The sequence below is a fragment of the Pyrus communis genome, chromosome 1, assembly GCF_041283825.1.
Source record: "Pyrus communis isolate YQ-2024b chromosome 1, ASM4128382v1, whole genome shotgun sequence".
NCBI lineage: Eukaryota > Viridiplantae > Streptophyta > Magnoliopsida > Rosales > Rosaceae > Pyrus > Pyrus communis.
The window spans coordinates 10,665,394-10,688,009 of NC_142565.1; the positions used below are offsets into that span (position 1 = coordinate 10,665,394).

The 22,616-nt window shown below is 38.8% G+C and overlaps 2 protein-coding genes and 1 pseudogene across 2 annotated transcripts; 1 reads left to right on the forward strand and 2 right to left on the reverse strand.

The window, feature by feature from the left end:
- Window positions 1-119: 119 nt before the first annotated feature.
- Window positions 120-1,581, reverse strand: LOC137721572 (uncharacterized). The gene has a single exon (XM_068460665.2). The coding sequence runs from the start codon at window positions 1,278-1,280 to the stop codon at window positions 468-470; it is 813 nt and encodes a 270-aa protein (XP_068316766.2). The 5' UTR covers window positions 1,281-1,581; the 3' UTR covers window positions 120-467.
- A 2,848-nt stretch (window positions 1,582-4,429) lies between these two features.
- On the reverse strand, window positions 4,430-9,471 carry BAG6 (BCL-2-associated athanogene 6). The gene is made up of 3 exons (XM_068459766.2): window positions 9,157-9,471; window positions 6,744-8,627; window positions 4,430-6,480 (listed from the first exon to the last, which is right to left on the reverse strand). Exons 2-3 carry the CDS (start codon window positions 8,544-8,546, stop codon window positions 4,567-4,569), a joined length of 3,717 nt encoding a protein of 1,238 aa, XP_068315867.2. The 5' UTR covers window positions 8,547-8,627; window positions 9,157-9,471; the 3' UTR covers window positions 4,430-4,566.
- Window positions 9,472-15,182: 5,711 nt separating this feature from the next.
- Window positions 15,183-16,052, forward strand: LOC148699136 (uncharacterized; annotated as a pseudogene).
- Window positions 16,053-22,616: the final 6,564 nt, after the last annotated feature.

Sequence of the window (22,616 nt, forward strand, 5' to 3'; positions counted from 1 at the left end):
TCACTTAGCTCAAGTTCACCACGATAATTGCTAAACTCAACAATAAATGCACTACAAATAAAATTATTACCGCCATAATGCACAAAAAACAAAATTCCAATTTCAAAAGAAATGAAAAATGTGCAAAGTCCACCACTTGATTTGTCATTAAAACACGTCAAAATTAGAGGAAAATTTGATGAGATTATTGCATGACTAATTGCACAAAAAGCAAAATTACATGCTTAATAGAAGCCAACAATCTCCGGTGCCTGCCTGATTCCTACATTATTATTTTAGAATCAAGAAGAAACTAAACTCTGGCTACTCGTAATCAAACTCCTCATTAATCCGTAATTTGCACTCTCTTACTCTTAATCCTCTCTCATTACCGTTTTAATCTCCATCCCTCCACCGGCATTATTCACACGAATAACCTCCACGCTCGTCAAACTTTTTTGACTCTTTTACCGTTCTACTCTTTCTTTTTACCTTTCTCTGCTGTGGGCCCCATCTGCGTTCTCATCCGACGGACTGTATTGAATCTTCCTCTGCGTCAGCAAGCAGCACAGGAAACGCGAGCCGTCCGTTGGACGAGCCTTCAACACCTGCCTTGTTGTTCCCGCCAATTCGGTGATCGTGTTCAACTCCTTCAGAGGCGGTAACGGCGTCGCCGGAGATGATGCCGCCGACCCGCCGACGTCTGAGTTCTCCGCCGACTCAGTGAAAGAGTTTTCCTTCGAATCGCCGGAGTAATCACTCGATTTGCTCTTCATGCTGTCGCGTCGCCGGCGCCGGAAGCTTTCTCCCTTTCCCATCAGGTCGCGGTACCCGACCGCAGACAACTCGCTCACGGCCGGGGCCAGGTACGAGCCGTCGATCACCATCGCGGCCACATTCAACACGCCTTGGAATCTTCCAGAAGGTCTCCGAATCTGGATGGCCGTAAACGACGGAACCTTGGACGCGACGTCGAGAAAGTTGTTGATGAGAAGTCGGACGGTGCCGATGAGGTGATCGCTGAAGCAGCCGACGGCGTAGATCTGGATGGAGACCTGGGAGGTCTCGCTTGAGAGAAATGCGGACGGGACCTTGAAGAGAAACCGATCGTTCCACGTCGGGTTCTCGCCGCCGATCTTGTCGACCCGGGAGCGGATCTTGTGGGCGGAGTCGACCCAGGCGAGGGCGTAGGTCTGCATGCGTCGGAGGGCGGCGGAGGGAGGCTTGAGGCCCTGGGCGGAGATGAGGTTGATCTCCAAGAAGTGCACGTGATCGTCTCCGTTTTCTTTCTTCATCATCATCGTTGTCGGTTCTCAGGGGGAATCGGAGGGCCGAGAATCGATCGAGAAAGAAGGAAAAGAGAAAACGGACGGCCTTGATGAGATTCAAGAACGTGAAGGTCGTCAGCGCATGGCTTGCCGGTGGATGGAGAGGGGAGAGGCGAGAGGGAGAGGAGGGCGGCGGGTGGGGTGGAGTAAAAAAAAAAAAAAAAAAACGAAGAGTTATGGGGAAATTGACGGGTCCGGAATAGTCGGGGGGAATATTCGTGTTGAGTAAAAAATGAAGCGGATGGCTTGGGTTTTGCCGGGCTGTCAAGTTGCAGTGGTTACAGGGTGGATGATGCATCAAATTTATACGGTGGAGAGTAAAAACCAGTGGGGTTAATTAGTTGGAACTTGGATGGTTATTCTATTATTAACCCTTTTGCTTTCAATTTACCTTCTAGTGGCAGTCGTTTATTTTTTTTAACAAACAATATTATTTACATTAAAACATGAAGAGTGAGCAATGACAATTCTTTTTTTATTAAGCAAGTTTGATTTTTTTTTATAAGGGAAGTGGTATATTATTTTATTTATTTTTTAACAAACGATATTATTTATATTATGAAACAGTTACATTAATTTAAGAGATTGGAAGTTTCGAGCGCTTCCCATTTTATTTGTCCACTATATGAAATCAGTTCTAAATTTCTAATTATAATTAACATGCATGAACTGATTGGTCCCTTTAAAAAGGAAAACATGCACTAGTTGTTGCATGTTTTCTCTGTTTATCTCTAATTAAGGTTGTTATATGCCACACTTATTAGACAAACTCCGCCGGATGAGTAAAATGTGCTAATAAGCTATTAGCATCAAGGCTCCAGCTGCTAGTTTGGTTAATTGTTTGTCGTGTTACTCAGTTTGGTTAATTGTTTGTTCAGTTCTATATACAAAATTATAGCCTACTGCGAGTCCCATTACAATACAACAGACATATACATATACGTATACGTATATATTTGATGGAAACTACAGATTTATATAGTCGGTTTGCAAACCATAGTGACTGAATTTGACGCGTATTGAAAATCGTGAAGGAAAGTGGAACATTGTGAAAACTAGATGGACCAAAACGGGTTTTGGCCGAGATATATAAGTTATGTTGGAAGAGGCTCTAAACTCGATCTTGTTGATATGAAGAAATGTAGAAGCAGAAGCAGAGTTTTAGAGAGAGAGAAATAGGAATTCAGTATTTCTTAATGATCAAGTTTACAATGATTCATGTGAAGCTTTATACTCACAGCAGTACAATACAATCCTTAACTATATTAACTACTTACAGTTATAGCAATCTAATATACTATTGTAGTATTAAGTGACACATGTCCTAATATCAACCATTCACTTATACACTTAACAGATCTCACGCGTGACTACGTTATGACAAACAGACTTTTAAGTACTGTCTCGTAAACAAGAGTTGTTGGATTATGTCAGATATCGGATAAAAAGAACATTATAAAGTGTACGAACAATACATTACTCTGGCCAGACGAGTTAGATATAGCTCGTTGTTGTTCATTTCTGACTTCAATGAACTTCAGCGTGATTGCCCTACGTTTCTCGTTCTCTTCAATCAGCTTTGTACCACTTTCAGAGTTCTGTAACATCTCCATCAATGGAGAATGCCTCGAATAGAATGTCAGTGTTACATTACGTTTTTTTCGTTCTAATCCTAAGTTGGACTATAACATTCTTTCCCTCATTTAATTTTGACATAGTGAATTCCTGAATCAGGGTGAACCATGAATCCATGTATCTCCTGGATCTGAGTCCGTCCTCGAACCCACCCGAATTTCGACCCGAAGAACTTGGCACCTACGGAAATAGCCAGCGAACAACAGCCTAGCGGCTAAAACACACATTACTTAATTAGCATTGACATAACTTGATAGCAGTGCTAGTTCAAAGTTGAAGTCAAGGTCAAAATATCCAACGACGGTCTTAATCTACTGCTATTAATTATTTGCTTGATAATCTCTGTCTGTGTACACACACACACACACACACACACACACACACACACACGCACACCACATTACTTAACTAATTTGACATTCCCAGCATGTTAATTATAAATATGGGAAGCAGACCAACATCCTTAAAGTGAGAAGTTAAACTCAAAGATACAACGCTCATCAATCGACGATGAACTTGTGGTTTTTGCTCCGTGTTCTCACGCTGCTCATGCTGATCACTGCTTCGTTCTTGTCCATGCAATCAGCTCATGTTCAAGCAGGTTTGTTCAGTTCTTCTAATTGTAATTTACGTGCATGAACAAATTGCTCGCTTTATATATCTCTAATTAAAGGACAGAAAAACGAAAGGGTTATTAAACGGACACTACAATAAAAGGCGGAAAATTACATGCAGAAAGACGGGATGCAAATTGTTGCTGTTTTTTCTGTCATCTCCAATTAACGATGATACATGGTACTCATAATTTTAATTGGCTGCAGCTCCGATGCCAAGGAAACTGAGGGAAAAAGCTCCGCCCACTCCTCCGAGACGGGCCCAACTTATTAGCCAAATCAGCCCTCCACCGGCTATCTAGGCCCTAGGCTCTAGCTAGTTTGATTAATTTGTCGCCGTGATTTCATTGTATTTGTTTAATTTCCCAAGTGTATACAAAACTATATCCTATTCCTAAGTCTGGTTATAAACATACATACACACACACATGTATGCATTGGATGCAAACAACAATCACTGTATTAATTTGATGCAAATTAAAAAGGAATTTTTTGATATGGGTCCAAAGTAACTAAAAATTGAATCTATTTCAAAAGTTAAAAGCCACTAAAAATTAAACTTATTTTAAAAGATGATCTATAAAATTAGACCTATTTCAAATTTTCCAAATTAAAAATAAATAAAGGAAAGTCGAACGTTGCGAAAACATGTTTTGGCTAAAATATAGACATTATGTTGGAGGAGGCTCCACCTGTCTCACAAATGATTATGTTATAGAAAGTTCAAGTTATTCTTGTACGAATGACGGGTGGTGAGATTTATTTACCAAAATAATACCGGACCTCAATTATTCCTAACATTACTTTGGTACGTATACAAGCATTATCACCTGGAATTTGGTGGCTTCGTTTTACTATGCAAGATGGAAAATATATACCGAAACAGTCCTTTATTTTTCTGTAAAATTGAAAAAAGGTAAATACAAATTCACACATTATAGATACACATATACTCAAACCAAAGCCCAGATTACAACTGCTTACATTCATTCAATTGAGATATGAACTTTTCAAATTGCAACACCAGCATCCATGTCCTTGGAACGATTGTTTGATGGTCTGGCACGAGAAGGTAACCTTCTACCCCTTACTTTCTTCTTCCTAGCCAACTTTTTCTCCAAGTCTTTCACTCTGCCGGTCAGGTTTGATATAGCTTGTAGCTGTTCATTTCCGGCATCCATGAACTTCTGCATCATTGCCCTGAGTTTCTCGTTCTCTTCAATCAGCTTTCTACCACTTTCGAGTTCCGTGACATCTCCATCAATGGAGGATGCCTCGATTGCTACTTGTTTCTCAAGCAATGATTCACTCTTCTGCACTGGAGTGGATTGTGTCTCACCGAAGACGTCCTCCGCAACAATTTCAGCAACATTAGGCGGTGCATTCTTGTTGTCCTCGCATTTGAGGTTGATCTCCTGCATCTTTGTATCCTCTATAACTGTTTCTGCTCGCAGGTGCTCAGAGTCTCTTGTATTTCTCTCAATTGGCACTTCGTCCTCAATAGGCCGGCCCAAATGATGATCATGAATTATGTCCAAGGGTCCATCTTCGTGCACATCATGAGATTCGGTCTGAACAGGTAAGCTCAGTGCTTGGGTTTCAATTGAATCGGAGGCCAGTGGAAGATGATCATCTTTGCGGACTTGTTCTTGTGGCTGGAGCTCTACCTCTAAATCAAGCACTGAATCTGAAGGGCGTCCTTCATCCTCTTGAGATCCAATCTCTACCTGCTGCTCTAAACGGACAACAGATTGCTCCTCCCCTGCTCCCTCTCGTCGTTGCTCTAATTGATCCCTATTTGAAGTTCCATCCGGTTGTGAAGTTACATCAAATGCCACATGATGTTCTTCTCCACTTTGTAGGGAATCATCTTCCTTCACTACTTCGACTTCTTCAATTTCCTTGGACTCATTAAGTGCATTGTGCTCATCAGTCATACCCCGTGGCAGTTCTGCTAGATCTTGCATCTCTGCTTCCTTTTCCGTCACATAAGCACAAGCATTTGATGAAGTTACATCTGGCAACAGTTCTACTTGTTCAACGATTTCAGGCTCCAAAATGGTAGATTCGTTAAGTGCATTATGCTCATCAATCATGCCAGGCTCCAAAATGGTAGATTCGGTAAGTGCATTGTACTCATCAATCATGCCCCGTGACAGTTCTGCTATCTCTTGCATCTCTAAGTCCTTTTCCATCACACAAGCACAAGCATTTGGTGGAGTCACATCCAGCAACACTTCCACTTGTTCATCCTTTCCAGGCTCCAAAATGGCAGGTTCGTCATCAGTTACTCCTCGAGGCAACTCTCCAGGTTCTCTTGTCTCTACATTTATATTAACAGCTTTGGAAGAGTTTCCTGTCAGAGTATGGTTTCCTTCTACAAGAGATGATGCTTCACCGCATTGCCCAGGCTGAGTAAAACCATTCTTCATTTCTGCATCTCCCACCGCCATATCTCCAGTAGACTGTTCACCAACCACATCATCTTTTGTTTCCACAATGGGCACAGAACCATTATCTTCAGACTTTAAGCAACTTTCCACCTGTTGCTCTTGATCACCATCCTCTGCTGTGGCGTGCAACTCTCTATGATTACAATGGCCTGGTTCCTCGGCTCTCAAACCGGGCTCAGGTTCAACATTCTGAAGCACTTCCCCTTGACAATGGTCTGTACCATGATGACTGCTATCACTGACACCATCAGGCAATCCTTCACCAAGTCCAGTCACGTCCTCTCTTTGCTGCTCAAGCATGCAGTTACCGTTGTTGGTGTTCACACCGAGCTCTTCCATATGCTCAACAGTGGATACCTCCTGTGTCGGATTTTGAGACTTCTTAGCGTTAAACTCGTCAAGCTTTTCCTGCAGAACTACGAGCTCCCTTGCCAAGGATCTTCTAATGTCTCTGAGGCTTGGAAGCAAACCCTGTTGAACGACCACCAAATAAGCAGCCACATCAGCATAGTTTTAAAACAAATCCCACAATCCAGAAACTTTTAGATTCAGGTGCCTCTTTCATTGCTAAGACGGAGAATCATCTAAGCATAAACTACATACATCAATTACTTTTAAACGAACACTATAACATGAGGGTTGAGGGTTCGCAAATCTGTCCATTTCTGCACGTGTTTGCGAGTGCGCGCGTGTGCGTGCACAAGGGTTTTTAATTCAACCAGTTAAGTACATACCTGAATGGTATCCAACTTGAGGAGGAGTCTCATGATTGTCTCCCCAATTATTACTCTCTGCTTGTCATCTTTCTGGAGATCAGAAGTCTCCAAAGTGGAGATACGATTACGAATATCAGCAACCTGCTCACGAATGTCAGCTATTTGCTTTAGTTTCTTCGATGGTTCCCACCTCCTGACCTCAAACCCACGAAAGGCAGATTGAATAAGCACAGCTGCCTCTATATCTGACAATGTCCTCTCAAGTTTTCCATCAGCAACTGATTTGGTTGCCTCCGTAGGCTTATTAGTCTCCTCAGATTTTGCATCTGCTACCTTTTGTGCTTCTTCATCCTTGTTGGTCTGACATCTATCTCCATCCTTCTCAGATTCCCGAACAGTTGAATTCCTAGAAACATCCTCTTTAGAATTAGTAGGAATCTTGGATGCATGCATCGGATCTTTGTTCTCGCTGATTGTCCTATCCACCACCTCTGTAGCCTTCTCCTTTATGGATGGCTCCACTTCTTTTTTGTGTCCTTTTTGAGCAGGAGGACTAGGAGACCGTGAACTGCCATTGGCCTTCTTCTTCCTCGGCAATGGATCAACTCTCAGACAGACGGGAGGTAGCTCAGATGACTTTTTAGGGGAAGAGGACTGTCTCTTAACACTCGTACCAGAAGGTTTGTTCCCCACGTTCTCTTCCACTTGTTTCACAGGGACACTCCTTTCTCTTCTCTCCTCGTCTTCAGAGTTCTTTTCCTCCTTATGTGGATCCATTTGCTTCACAACTATGCTTTTCACGTTAGCAGTGTTTTCCTTCCTCTCCTCAGCACCCTGACCAGCAGGTTTCTCTTCATTTGTACCAGCCTCCTTTGTGACACCACCCTCAGTACTGTTCATTGGAACAACCTTCGGTGCAGAATTCACCTCCCTGTTGCCCTCCTTTTGAACTTCCTCCTGCTTGTTTCCGTAAGGAAACAAGAAGAATGGAAATGGGATTTGCTTCTTTTCATCCTCGGTCTTGTGATCACGAGAAGCATTCACATCCTTGTCCTTCTTTCCAGCCTCCTGATAAGGTGGCATCCAGAAAATTGGAAATGGGAATTCCTTCTTTTTATCCTCCACCTGCTGTTCTTGACGTGGCTCTCTATTTCCTCCTTGCATCGAAGCCCCAATGTCATTCAGATCAAAAGGGAGCCAAATATGCCTTTGATCTCCCTGAGACTTCAAACCCTCTGGAGGCTTAGAATCAGTTGAAATTTTTGTTTCCTCTACGGCCTCCGGTTCAGAAACCTTGCTTTGCTCTCTACCATTCATGGAAACCGGTGGAAACCACAAAGTTGGATAATGGTTGTTGTTCATATGAACCGGAACCAAATCTGCCTTCTTGTCAACAACATCCGATCCTTGTTCTTCAATCTTCACACCCTTATCTATATTCTGCTGGCAAACATGATTAGGACACCCACAGCAGTGATAATTTCGAGGCACCATCTTATCATACTCATATTTAGGAATCTCCATGGAATAATGAGGAGGCGGCGGCACATAGGGAACAGGGTAAGCCTCGGGATGCGGAACAGGATAACCCCCATAAAAGTGTTGCGGTGATGGCATCGAAGGATGAGGATAAGAGGGTCTGAGATTATGGTTACAGCAAGAATGGCAAGGCATTGGGTAGCCATAGTTTCCGCCATAGGGCCAAGGCTCCCATACCATGGACGGATTGGACCCGAAACCCGGATTATGATACTGAGGGAAAGAGAAAGTTTGGTTTCTTTGGTAGGGGTTTGAATCCATGTATCCGTATAATGGCATCATTATTCACCAAATTTATACACACAAAGACGAAAAGGAATTCTCCAAAAAGTGTTTAAGCAACACCAAAAGCACTTGTTAAATCTGTTGACATAAAAGGAACGAGAAAATGCTTAGAACTTGAATTTCTAAAAGTCTAAACCATAGCAGAAAAAAGAACAAACAAGCGCCAAACGGTAATCGCATTCAAACTAATGTTCTATGACTAACAAAGCACTAAATTCAAATTAATGAACTTTTAATTCCAAATTTCCAAACCGTACCTTAAATTCAAACTCATAAATTAGGACATAGTAAATAAGAAGATGCATACCAAAGATTATAGAAATTCCAGATTTAGAGAGAGAAAGCATACAAAGTAAAAAGTTTGCATTCAGATTAATGGGTTTTTCTAAGACAATCCAAATCAGAAGATTCGAATCAAAATTCGTAAAAAGTCCAAATTTTGATTTCTGGGTTTTCAATCTTCACTCAAAATTCACAAAAAGTAGAAATCTTTTTTCCCGAGTTATCACTATTCATCTAAATCTTCTCTCAGATAATCTCACATCATTGCAGAAACAAAGTAAAATGCAAAATCACAAGGAGAAGAAAGAAGAGAAGAAGAACTTACAGTTTATTTTCTTGAGAAAATTCAAACAGCCAATTGCCGTTCCACAATCCGAATGACAAAGTTATCGGAGCGAATCGGTCCACAAACCCGAAAATTAGAAAAATGGAAGCTTTTGTAGTCTGGTTTTCTTTCGGCCTTCGCTTTCTGAAATTCAAAATCTGTGTTTGGGGGAGAAAGGAGTCGAGTAATTTATATAGGAAGGGCTAGAAATGCAAATCAACGGGAAAAATCTAAGGCTTTGTGTTTCGAGATGTTTCCCGCGCCATCTAACACTGGAGTTTTCTGGAGGTTTCTGACAACGTGCAGTTCGTCTTTGTCGGACACGTGTGAGCTTCGAGTTTTCTCCCCGAAGAGGGGTATATTTGTAATTCTCTCTTCCGCTGTGTCTAGATCGTTCTTTAATTTTTGTTCGATCAAATTCAAGGTGAGGTTAGTCAAAGCGTTAAAAGTAAAAGAATTTGTTTGCAATTATATTTTCGGACCATGAAATACTAAATGGTTTGAAAAATGAATGATAAAAGTAAATTTTAAAAAATTAAACGGTGAAGAGTGTTTAAAAAACCAAATTAACTACTTTGTAAGTTGGATTATCAAAGAATTCAAACCCATGATTTTTTTTTAGATTTGGGGACATAAGGCACACGAAGTAAAATCTAAAACTGAATTAACTGCCGAAAGTCTAGGAGGACTTACACGGAATGTATTCACTGTTACCACAATTTTCCATTCCAATAACATGAAATATGCAAGTGTTAACTTTTACTAGCCTCTTTGCACACGCTCACGCGCATGCGAGATGTATTTTTGGATCACGGGCGCTACGCGCCCCAAGAATTTGTTAATTTAGATCTTATTTTAATTTGGAATTGATTACTGAAAATAAATAGAATCTCATTGCTAAGGATGTCTTGAGTTAGTTTTTTTTCATTCTAATTGTGAAGATATATTTTCAATGTATTGTGCATGTGAGAGATTTCTTTATCAGCCCCTGAAAATGTGTTGCTTTATTTATTTTTCCTTATTTCTTAAGTGCTTATTTATATTTTGTGCATGTGAGGGCCATTTTGAAGCTTTTGATTTTGAATTTGTGAGAGGCCAACATCCATCTTTCCTCCTATCTTTTTAATATATACCTTCAACGTGTGTTTTTTTTTTTACCTTCTGTTGAGAAGTAGTAAGCACAATCATGTAAGCAAGAAATATGTCAGTATAAAAGAACTAACAGGGGAAAGAATTGGAAAGAATTTTTTTTGGTGACAAAGACACACCAAATTATCTAGTCTTTCTACACGCGCTCTTGCACTATTTTTTTTTTTTTTTTTTTTTTTTTTTGGTTTACCTTAGGATTAGACTTAGAAATACAATGTTAAGAGACGATTTATTTTACTATTGTGTTGGACAGCGTTGAATAGAAGTTACTTTGCAATATTTTGTACTCTTATGCAATAATAAATTGGTAAATAGGGATGCGATAGTTGTATATTTCTAAACAGAATAAAAATCATGGTACATATATACAGTAGTATATTTCTAAACAGAATAAAAATCATGGTACATATATACACTTGTATTACATTTAACGCGAACCAAGAATAAAAAGAAAATTTCTCTGTCTTGATAACTTACAGAAGTATGCATCTATAAGCATATTGTTTTATGACACTACAAAATAATAGGTGAGGCAAAAACATTATGTGTGCAATCAAATCTTATTGGTGGACACTTCAAAAAAATAGTTTGATTTCCACCAGCCAGTAACACCCAAAAAAAAGCAACTTCTCTTGCATCAACATAATATACATAGCTGAAATTTTGTCCATAAGAAAAAAGAAACTCCATGCCACTTATTCTCTTTTCTTATTTTGGTGGGTAAAATGCACTGAAACCAAACTGCATGTAGGCATACTTCGTTCTAGTTCCATGATATATATGTACAAAGAGTAAAGCAAGAAAATTCTTTTAAGAATACAACCAAATATACAAAGTTCTCTGAAATAAGAACGTAAAAAGAAGGCGTAAGGAACTCATAAAGCTATCAAATGAAGAAGAAGATAAAGCACTCAGCAATTTAAATAAGTTCCAATAAACCAAATATTAGAACTCTAAATGCAATTACTTAAAAACACAATTGTAAGACATATACCTGAACAATTTTATTGTTTGCACTTGAGTTTGTACCCAAATTGTCTCAACTTGTGTCATTCTCAATCGGTTTTTGAGCCCCTAAAACGAAAGAAATTAAGCTAATAGAGATACGAAAATGAAAACCGAAACTTAAATTATAAAAATAATAAATAAATAAATAAATAAAATAAGAAAACTTTAAAGCCAAAATGTACATACAAAAATTGAAAATTAAACTATTTAGAGCATACGTGCCATGATTTCAAGTTCACCCGTTAATGATGAATCTAGGCCTGTTGTTATGAAGATATCTAAGGAAAACTTTGTTAGAATGTTTAAAAAAAAAAAAAAAAAAAGAAAAAGAAAAAAGAAGAAGAAGTAATTGCCACATTAATAGATATTGAAGAAAAAAGATTATTCTTTAAATTTGATTCGATCACTTAAAAAAACAATATTTTGTACCCCAAAATCAACTGCCCGGCATCAAGGGCGAAAAATGAATCAGTTAAAACCGACTTCAATCATATAATCACCAGCAAGAAATACCCAACCTTATTCATAAATTTGCAAGAACATAAACAAACAAAAAACTACAATGAAAAAGGCTTTTTCTAAAAAAAAAAAAAACAAAAAAAAAAAAAAAAACAAAACAAAAACCCAAATGATAAAAATTAGTAAACTTAAAGCAATTACCTTATCGCAGCCTATATGAGCACTCTCCACTGGCTCTCATGAAACGTCTTGCTATTAGGCAAAATAAACTCATAATTTTGTAAAAGCAGTCTCCAAAACCACATAGAATGTTAAAATGAAAATATTGAATCAACAAAATTAATTATGAAAAATAAAAGATTCTCATGCAGTGAGCAATTCATATATACCCTGGAATTCTAATATCTAGTACAAATTATTCTTCAATAAGGAAATCGTAACAGTTCCATACAAAATTGAAATAAAATAAAACATACAAAAGATGGAATTCATATATACCTATATATATATCTCGATATATCTATCAGTTTAAAAAAACCAACATAAAAAGTACTCAAAAAGAGCGTACATAGTTGAATCCAAAGCAACAAAATGCCGCTCCGCCTATCTCTTCCTCCAGGTTTCACAAGAAGGGCGTGCTTTTTTCCATCCGCTCCCTACAATAGATTTTCTATAATCTGAAATTAAAATGCAAGATGAGAGGGAAAGGGGGGGGGGGGGGGGGGGTTGGGGAAGAAATCAAACACTAAGAAGACAAAAGAGAAGGAAAAAAAAAGGAAAAAAACTTGAGACCTGAAAGACTGAGATGATTTAGTTTTTGCGTGATGCAGTCCTCTTCATCTCAATTCATTCATATAAGTAAGGAACTAATTTGTTTTGTCAAATATTTCTTTCCGCAACAATCTATCCAAGAAAAATGACTGCTTGAAATTGAACTTCTGTTAAATACTCTGCCAAAAGATATATGTTAATTAGCTTAGGGATTATAATCATGCTACCAACATTTGTGTGACAACCCGTCCTGATTTTTGTACCGTTAGTGTGAAATGATGATTTTACCTATGGATGTTATTTAGCGTTGTAGGGTGGTGTTTGAATTGTTTTTGTTTGTGGGCTGCCATTTGGACCTCACTCACACACACTCACACTCGTGGACCCTCTCTTTCTTCTCTCTTCCTCGAATTTTCTTCCATTTTATTCCCTTTCCTTTGCAAGTGTATGGACGCACTTCGAAGCCAACTTTCCACGCATGGATTGACGTCGAGGAGTTTACTTTTGTGTTCCTTGTGAGCTCAGGAACTCATCCATACCCTTAAATCGACATGAGACATTCGAAAACCCTAGAACCTGTGAACCCAGTTTTGGTGCACTGTTCAAACACACGTGATCGTGGAACTTTCAGTGAGTTTTAAGGTTCTAGGGAGCTTTTTTTGAAGTGTTTTGGATGTTGGGAAGCCCAGTTTCAAGGAGTTGCAGGTTTGGTCGGAATATCGTGAGTTTTTCCGATGAGATTTCGTTCGTTTTGGGTCCCCAAAGTGGTAAGGTTTTGTTCTACTCGTTGTAAGCTTCATTTTGGTACCAATTTCATGGAATTTGGTTGAGAAATGAAGAAGATATTAAGGTTTGAAGTTTTTCCAGTTTTTCGGAGAGAAATCGAGTTGCAATGGCGGCGACCGGCGAGGCTCACCGAAGAAGAAGGAAAATATTCCATCAAAGTTAACGGAATATTCTAACGGCGTCAGGTAACAGCCGTTAACGTTTGTTAGGGTTTTAACAGAATATTCCAGAGAATATTCCCTAACGGCGTTAGCGTTTCACATGCGTGCTAGGCACGTGTCGACGCGTGGGAGGTTAGAAAATTATTTTTAAAATATGGGGATGTTCGTGGGATTGAGTAGATCACGTTGATATATTCAAACACCCCATTTGGGCAATTATGAGAAGTTATTATCTAAGGTTGGTTATGTGCATTAAATTGACGTTTTTATAGTTGTTTCGCATATAGGTGAAGACTATCTGGAGGACGAGCGTAGCCACGCGAGGCTCTGGGCTTACGATCCTTCTACGTATTGGTGAGTGGGCTTTTGTTTTCAGTAAATATATATATATATATATATATATATTGATTGGTATCTTTCCAGAAATTACGTTTTAAATGGTTTTATAATTGAAATGCCATGTCGAATATCGTCGATATTATTATTGTGATTATGTTGGTTATACATTGGTTTCAAGGATGCTCAGGTAAGTCAGGTAAGTATGTTGTTAGTGATAGATGTGGTGTTGATGAGATTGAGTTATAGCTTATATTCCTGCACCTCGATGATTGTGCTCCGCCAGAGTAGGGCCTAGCATTCACATGATCGTTCACCTTCCACACTGTACGCTCACCTTGGATCCAAGGCAGATGCCAGCCTGTCATACAGACCACTATAGGTAGTTTCGACTCGTAGGTGACTCGCGATACATCACACAGTCTTCATGTGATCGTAGCACTAAGCGTAATTAGATACATCAGCCTGTCGTACAGACCACCTTAGGTGGTTCCGACTCGTGTGCAGGATAGTGATTGATGAGCTATAGATTTAGCCGTACAGTTCACTTTAGGTGACCCCAGCTGACGTATTGATATCACTGGCATATTATGATTTGTTTTATCTCACTTGCTTGATACTTATACTGTTTGATTGGATATTTCTGACATGGCATATTCTGGCATGGCATATTTGAGCTTTATCGTTTTAGCATGATTTGATATATGAGTACATATAATATTTTCTAGAAAGTATACGAGTTTTACAGAGAGGGGTTAGTACTTGATATTGGAATGGTTTGAAAAACAAACTTTGTTTTTGCCCACTCACATTTGCTGTTTTGTGCCCCTCCAGGTTTTAAGTAGCGAGGACGTGGGTGACGAAAGAGGCATCGAGGCATTTCTGACAAGCACCCTCCATGTGGGACTTTCTAGTTATCACTTGTGTAGTGTTTGTTTATTCTGGACTGCACCTAGGATACTTGAACTTCTACTTTACATTTTCCTTCCGTGTTTGTCATTAGCACTCACTGATCTTGTTATTGTAAATTATTTTGTTGACTTTATTTTTCTCATATTTTCACTTTTTTGCTTCTGCATTGTGCACTTGGCTACGTCACCCTCATGTGACGGCCAACACGCTCCAATTTTTTATAGGGGTGTGTTAGTTTGGTATCAGAGCCTAGGTTTGGCAGTCCTGCATTACTTGTGAGTATTCTAATTATTTTTGGTGTTTTCTGTCAGAACTATACCGCCTCGTCGAGAACCATGTCGATTAGCTGAGCCTAGTTTCCCCGATATAGCTTAGTTGGGGGAAGCTATAGCTCATGCAATTCAGTCTACGCTTCGCCTTCCTCAGAGGAATCCTCTAGAGACCATGTATAATCTAAAGCTGGATAAGTTTGAGGGTCATGAAGGTTATGAGGAAGCTGAGTGGTGGCTTGAGCATATTGAAAAAACCTTTCTAGTGTTGCAAAGTCAAGGAAATCTTCCTTCTGAAAGGTGGGTAGAGACGACTTCATGGTTCTTAGGTAAAGAATCGGCATCCTGGTGGGGACATGACGTACGTCATTTGACCCCAGAGAAAGCTACTGACTGGGAAATGTTTAAATGGTTGTTTGGGAAAATGTTTATTCCCCCTGAGTATATTGATCGCAAGAAGCAAGAATTTACTGATTTGAAGCAGGGGAAGTTGACGGCGAATGAGTACTACAGAAGATTCACTGATTTGTCCCGTTATCATCCGAGAGTTGCTGCTAATCCGGTTGAGATGTTTCGTCGTTTCAGATTGGGTACTAAGAAGAAGTGGCGTTCTATGGCGATCACTACTCCTTGCGATACTTATCTCTACGAGATTTTGTTGAGGATTGAGGATTCTGAGAATATGCCTAGTGAAAGTGATGAAGAAGAGAAGAATGACAATTAAAAGAAAGACGATAGAGGTAAAGGTCAAGCATCTCAGGGACCTAGGAAAACTCAGAGTTTTAAGAGAAGTGGGGCTAGCTTTAGTTCGTCCAGTGGAGGCATGAATTCTATGGGCCAACGTAGAGGTGGTAGGTTTGCTGGAGGCCCACGTTTTCAGAGGCAGCGAGATGCTGGCGGTTCTGGTGGTTCAGGAGCTTTATTTTGTCGGAGATGTAATGGTTGGCACTTTGGCGAGTGTAGACAGGGCAGTCAAGGATGTTTTACTTGTGGACAGGTTGGACATCAGCCAACAAATCGTCCACAGGGTCAGCAGAGGCCCTAAATGCATTCTTTACCACCACCAGTTCCTATTCAGCAAGCTCCAGCGCCGAGTGGCTATGGTCAGACAGGTCGTGGGGGTACTTATCATTACCAGGGACATGTTGCTTTTTATTCAGCAGCGCCGTACCTGTATCCTCAGGATCTGTATTATTCGGGTGCCTACTAGAGCGGATATCAGCAATACCCTGGAAGGTATACCCCATATCCTCCTTATCCAGTCGACGAATCGCAGTGGTATTCGGGAGTATAGCCTCAGCAGAGGGAGGTTGCTTCTAGCAGTGTAGGGTCATCAAGACAGACTGGTCAGGGCCGTAGTACACCTGGACGTAGTGGACAGTCGAGTAGAGGTCGAGGTGGTCGGCAGCAGCCTTAGGGCCATATTCATAACCTTACAGTGCATGATGCCTAGAATAACCCAGATTTGATCATAGGTACGTTAAATATCCTTTGCACTTTGCTAGAGTGTTGATTGATTGTGGTGCTACTCATTCAGTTATTTCTCATACATGTGCTCAATTGACGCAACCTAACCCCACACCTCTCAGGTTTGAGTTAGAGTTTTCGATGCCTAGAGGCGAGACATGTCAGGTGGGCTGGATGTACCCAAGGTGCCCAGTGTTAGTGAAGGATGAGGTTATGCCAGCTAACCTCATTCCGTTGGATATTATTGAGTTCGATGTCATTTTGAGTCACTCACTCCAATCTCCATCGTCTTCTCGAATCTCGACGACATCACCCATCCAACCTTACCGCCATCGCGATTGACAACGGCACCACCCATCCAGCTATCCTCCTCGACGATATCCCAGAGAACCCAAGTCCTAGAACGACGGCTCGATTCTCTCATGTTCGACAACACCACCGCCGTCGAGGACGCTGCTACCAGCCATCATCCCTCTAAAATTTATAGGGGTGTATTCAATTGAGAATTTGAGAGACTTTAATGGATTTATATGGAGTTTAATTGATTTGTAGATATTCCATATAAAATTTTGATTCAATTCCCTCGAAATCTCATGGGGAGATGTGAGATTTGTGGATGCTTAAAATACACTGCGAAATCTCTCCATTTCCCTCTAATTTTTCAACTTTCTCAAATTCTTTAAAATTAATTTCTAATTGAATATACCAAGAATGTTATAAACTTCTTTAAAATCCTAATTGAATATACCCGGATTTCTATGGATTTTAATAAACTATCTTAAAATTCTAATTGAATACACCTTGAATTTTAGAGAATTGCTTAAAATTCTAATTGAATACCCCTAGATTCATTAAAAGAATTAAAATCCCTCAAAATCCCAATTAAATACACCCCCCCTTTAGGTAATTTTGAATTAGGGGTTTGTTATTAATTTGAATTTCGGGTATAGGGATTTTAGGGTTTTTAAATTAGAATTTGGGATTTTAGGGTTTTTGAACTAGGTTACTAGAGTTAATTTTGCAGTAGATTGATGATTGACCTATTTGCTTCTGAGAACCCAGAGGGCCTTTGATAATCTGAATGTTTGGATTGGACTATTAGAATTCCTGTTTGCAATACATATGCAGCAACAACTTTGTCAATTTATGAATAAATCAGGTCATATTGTTTGTTTTTGGTTCCGATTTGGACGCTATGAAATATGTTGTAAACTGAAATAGAAATGAACGAAGTTACCCGAAAAATGTAGAAGCCTTGAGTGGTGAATGATTATTGGGATGAGTCGCGGACTAAGTCGTTCTCTTCAAGATGTTTCGCGGCTCTGCCCAAAGTGTGCAAGCAGTTTCACAAACACCACGTCGTCCCCAGGATAAAACAGCCAAGAACCTTCTTCTTCTGATAAGATTCTTCCTTGCACACCGGAAGAACCTTCGAACTCACACCCTTTCAATATGTTGCTATTAACTCAACATATGTAAAACTTGTATTTTTTCTTATATCTTTCTCTGCGATACTTGGGACTAATATATATATTATGTAAAGAAAGAGATGTTGGAATGGAAAAACTGTTAAGAAAGACAAAGGAGTTATTTGGGGTGCAAAACTGTAGGAAATCAAAACAAAACCGTAGGGTATCAAATGCAGAAGAAAACAAAACGGACAAAATCAAAACGTCCAAATCAATTATGTAAATAGACTTGATCTTCTTCTCTATTCAGAGAAGGAATCCCATCTTTTCAAACTTAAAAGGAGATAACTCCTTATCTGATTGAAAAGTCAATGGCATGTTCAAAAAAGCTGTAACTCCTTATCTCATTGAAAAGCCAAAATCAATTGGCAGTTATGCATAGAATAATGATAATAAAACTAACGTTATTTATATAATATTGGTAATAAAAAAACATAAATATATAAACATATATATTATTAAATAAAAACATAATTGCTCCAACAATCCCCCACTTGTTTTTATTTAAAAAATATATATATAAAGCAACATATCATAAAGCTATGCATAAGTAAAGGTGTTTCTCAACTTGAACCTGTACATAGTGTTAGTGATCCAGATTATACTAGAGTAACTTATAGTTTTGAACTCTATCTCTGACAACACCACACATATAACTTTATTAAGGTGAAGTTCAAAAAGCCAGCACATTACGGCCTTGTGCTTATATTCCAGTATAGTGAACGCTCTAGAAACTTGCCCAAGATTTCATAGGAAGCGGCCTTACTTCCACATTCACATAGGTAAGACTATCAAGGATATTCCTATAACTAGATATACCACTCAACATAGAGTATAAACCTTACTAAGAGAAAAATTCTCAACCTAAAAATGCTGCAGGATGTCATGCTTCTTAGGGATGGACATGGAATAATATTCCAAATTAAAATTAGCAAGACTGCGCTCATATCACTTTGAACCTATTTCTTGGGATCTCCAGTCTATAGGTTGGGTTTTTATCACAAATGACTCAGTTTTCTACGGGCTTTAGTCTCATCCCTTTCAAGGTTTTCCAAACCTTTTCTCATGCTAGTCCTTTTGTCAAAGGATCATCCAATTTTTCTTCAGACCATATATGATCCACTCTTACAGCTCTATAAGAGATTACGTTGTACTATCACAATGGATCAAAACTGCTAGAATCGATTTCTTCCCATAAAGGGGTATCTATCAATAGGTTCATAAATTTTAGAAGAATTAGAACCCCCACTATTTTGAAGATTAAAGGAACTTTATTCTCATAAAAATCAGCATTAAGTGACTCAATTATTACATTTTAATAGCATCAACATTCAATTTAAACATTCCATCAGTAGCATATCCCTTTTCCCACAAAAACCCCATTTCTAGTAAGAGTATACATAGCTGCTCCAATGATTTGAGTAAATCCAGCCTTGTTGAGAAGAAAGCTAGAGACCAAATTCTTCCTTATCGTTGGAGCATGCATCACATCTTTCAGTATCATGGTTTTTCCAGAGGTGAACCTCAGCTCCACCTCTCTAGTACCAGCAACATCAGTTCAATGTGAATCACCCAACAACACCTTCCTTCCATCAGCCACATAATAGGTTTTGAAAAGGGAACGATCATAGCAAACATGGCGAGAAGCGCCAGTGTCCACCCATCACCCCTCGAATCTATCAACAAAGTTGATTTCTGATATCATTGCAATCAGTTGCTCTTCAACAAGATTTGCCTGTGGAGCAGGGCTTTTCTTATTTCTGCAATTCCGGGCAAGATGGCCCAACTTGTGACAGTTATAGCATTCAAATTGTCTCGAATCAGAAGCAGCACATGAGGGGGGTTGGTACCTATTCTGAGGATGATAAGGATTTTGATTCTAAACCTTGTTTGTGTTGTTGTTGAGGCGCTTGTTGTGATTTTTGTTCTAAATCTTCATGTTCTTCCCATTTGGTTTCAGCACAGCTAGAGTTTGGTTCCGGTTGAAGTTGGTAGCCTTGTGGTTGCTTAACACGACCAGAATTTCCTCCTTCAATTCTTGTTTCCTAGCCTCTTCCTCAATGCGAAGTCGAGTGATCAAGCTGTCCAGGGAGAACTCTTTTGTCTTGTGGCGGAGTGAGTTCTTGAAATTTTTCTAGGTTGGTGGCAATTTATCAATGATGACAACAACCTGAAATTGATCATCTAAAACCATGCCTTCAGAAATAATTTCATGAGCAATTTTATGTAATTCATGAGATTGTTCTTCAACAGATTTATCATCAACCATCTGATATTTCAAATAACGACTAACAGCAAATTTCTTAGCCCAGCTTCCTCAATGTTATATTTTTTCTGAAGTGCCTCACATAAATCTTTAGCAATGCCATAATCAGAGTAGTAATCATAAAGGTCATCAGACAATCCATTAAGAATATAATTCTTAGCAAGAAAATCATTTTCAATCCAAGTTTGTGAAGCTTTGGTTTGTACAATAGTGGGCTCTTCAGGGAGAGTTGGTTTGACAGTGGTGCAAAATGAAGCCAATTTTTTTGTGGTGAGAAAAAATAACATCTTCTGCCTCCAACGCTTAAAGTGGAGACCCTCAAACTTGGAAGGCTTGTTAAGGTCCAGTGTGGTGTTGTTTTCAGATTCCATGGCAGATTGTTTTCGTCTTAAAATTGTTGTAAACTAAAATAGAAAGGAACGAAGTTACTCGAAAAATGTAGAAGCCTTGAGTGGTGAATGATTCTTAGGATGAGTCACGGACTAAGTCGCTCTCTTTAAGACGTTTCGCGGCTCTGCCCAAAGTGTGCAAGCAGTTTCACAAACACTACGTCGTCCCCAGGATAAAACAACCCAGATCCTTCTTCTTTTGATAAGATTCTTCCTTGCACACCGAAAGAACCTTCGAACTCACACCCTTTCAATATGTTGCTATTAACTCAATATATGTAAAACTTGTATTTTTTTCTTATATCTTTCTCTGCGATACTTGGGACTAATATATATATATATATATATATATATATATATATTATGTAAAGAAAGAGATGTTGGAATGGAAAAACCGTAAGAAAGACAAAGGAGTTATTTGGGGTGCAAAACTGTAGGAAATCAAAGCAAAACCGTAGGGTATCAAATGCAGAAAAAAAACAAAACGGACAAAATCAAAATGTCCAAATCAATTATGCAAATAGACTTGATCTTCTTCTCTATTCAGAGAAGGAATCCCATCTTTTCAAACTTAAAAGGAGATAACTCTTTATCTAATTGAAAAGTCAATGGCATGTTTCAAAAAAGCTGTAACTCCTTATCTCATTGAAAAGTCAAAATCTATTGGCTGTTATGCATAGAATAATGATAATAAAACAAACGTTATTTATATAATATTGGTAATAAAAATATATATATATTATTAAATAAAAACATAACTGCTCCAACAAAATCCTCCGGGTAACCGGTCTAGACAACCTAAGGCGATTTGTGTTGGTTTGGATATATTGAATTCCTGCCATTTGATGGATCATGTGTTTTCTGGTCCATACTAGACTATGAAATGCAACTATAGCTGGTAAATTTGATGCCAGCTGAGCTTCACTGGTTTGTTGAATTGTGCTAGGGATGTGAGAAATTGGGATTTGGGAAAAGACGCCAACTTTTTTCTTTCCCTTTTTGTTTCAAGCATCTTATTTAAAATGTTAATGCTTTAAGCCTTTTGATTACAAAGCCAAATTACTACTCTAAACTAGGAAGCAGGGGCTAGGGAGTAGGGACTAGGGAGGGTTCAAACCCCGAACACAGTAAGCTTTATATCAAACCCCATATAAGGTTACGTAATTTTAAGAGAGCTGTTGCATAAATCATTTCTTCTGCTAAATCTGCACATTGACACCTCTGAGAGAACTTTAAAAAATAATGTCAAAGCATCAGATTAGACCAATCTTTTTCATTTGTATACATATGATATGCTTTGAGTGCGGGAGTTCGTGTTTGAATCTCGATATTTCATACTAGAATGCTACCGAAATGCAGGTTAAGGAATTGGCTTCTTTTGTCAAAGACAATCTTACTTGCAAGCATCTTATTCTCTCAGTGGAAGACTCATTGGTGGACTTCCTTCAGAGTGATACCAGGCATGTAAGACAACCTCCTAAGTGTTATTAGCATTGCCATTTCTTATGAGATTAGTTTTAGAGTAAAATATTAAAATTATATAGAGCAGGGGTGATGCAATTTTTTGTGGTATATCTACAGTAAAACTGGAGAAGTCATTTAGTTTCGATTGGTGTTCTGTAGCATCTGGTTGTGAGTTACAGATGTTTTCGTCTTTTTTTTTTTTTTTCTTTTTCTGCTGATTGGAGTATAGTCTTGTTTTGATGTAGACCTTAATATTAGTGGGAAGAGCTTCACTGGTTTGTTAAATAATTTGCAAACCAAGACACTTTTTTTTATTTTTTATTGTGGACAAGTTTCAACAGAGACTAATTTTCCATATTCATTTATTTGAATCTGCTGGGAATGAATTTGAATATGTGCAAATGTTTTTTATTTTTTTTATTTTTTTTTAATATATATATAACAAAAAAAAAAAAAAAAAAAAAAAAACCAAGGACCCGTGGACCCTATTTGTTTCATCCAGGCCAGGTTAGGTCCGGTTTCTATATTAGAATCTGCTATCCCCGGCCGGTCTC

Bases quoted from the DNA above. Each gene is read 5' to 3' on its own strand.
- BAG6 (XM_068459766.2), bottom strand. From the start codon at position 8,546: ATGATGCCATTATACGGATACATGGATTCAAACCCCTACCAAAGAAAC. The intron at 6,481-6,743 runs GTATGTACTTAA...GTCGTTCAACAG, and splicing joins TCAAGTTGGATACCATTCAG to GGTTTGCTTCCAAGCCTCAG.
- LOC137721572 (XM_068460665.2), bottom strand. From the start codon at position 1,280: ATGATGATGAAGAAAGAAAACGGAGACGATCACGTGCACTTCTTGGAG.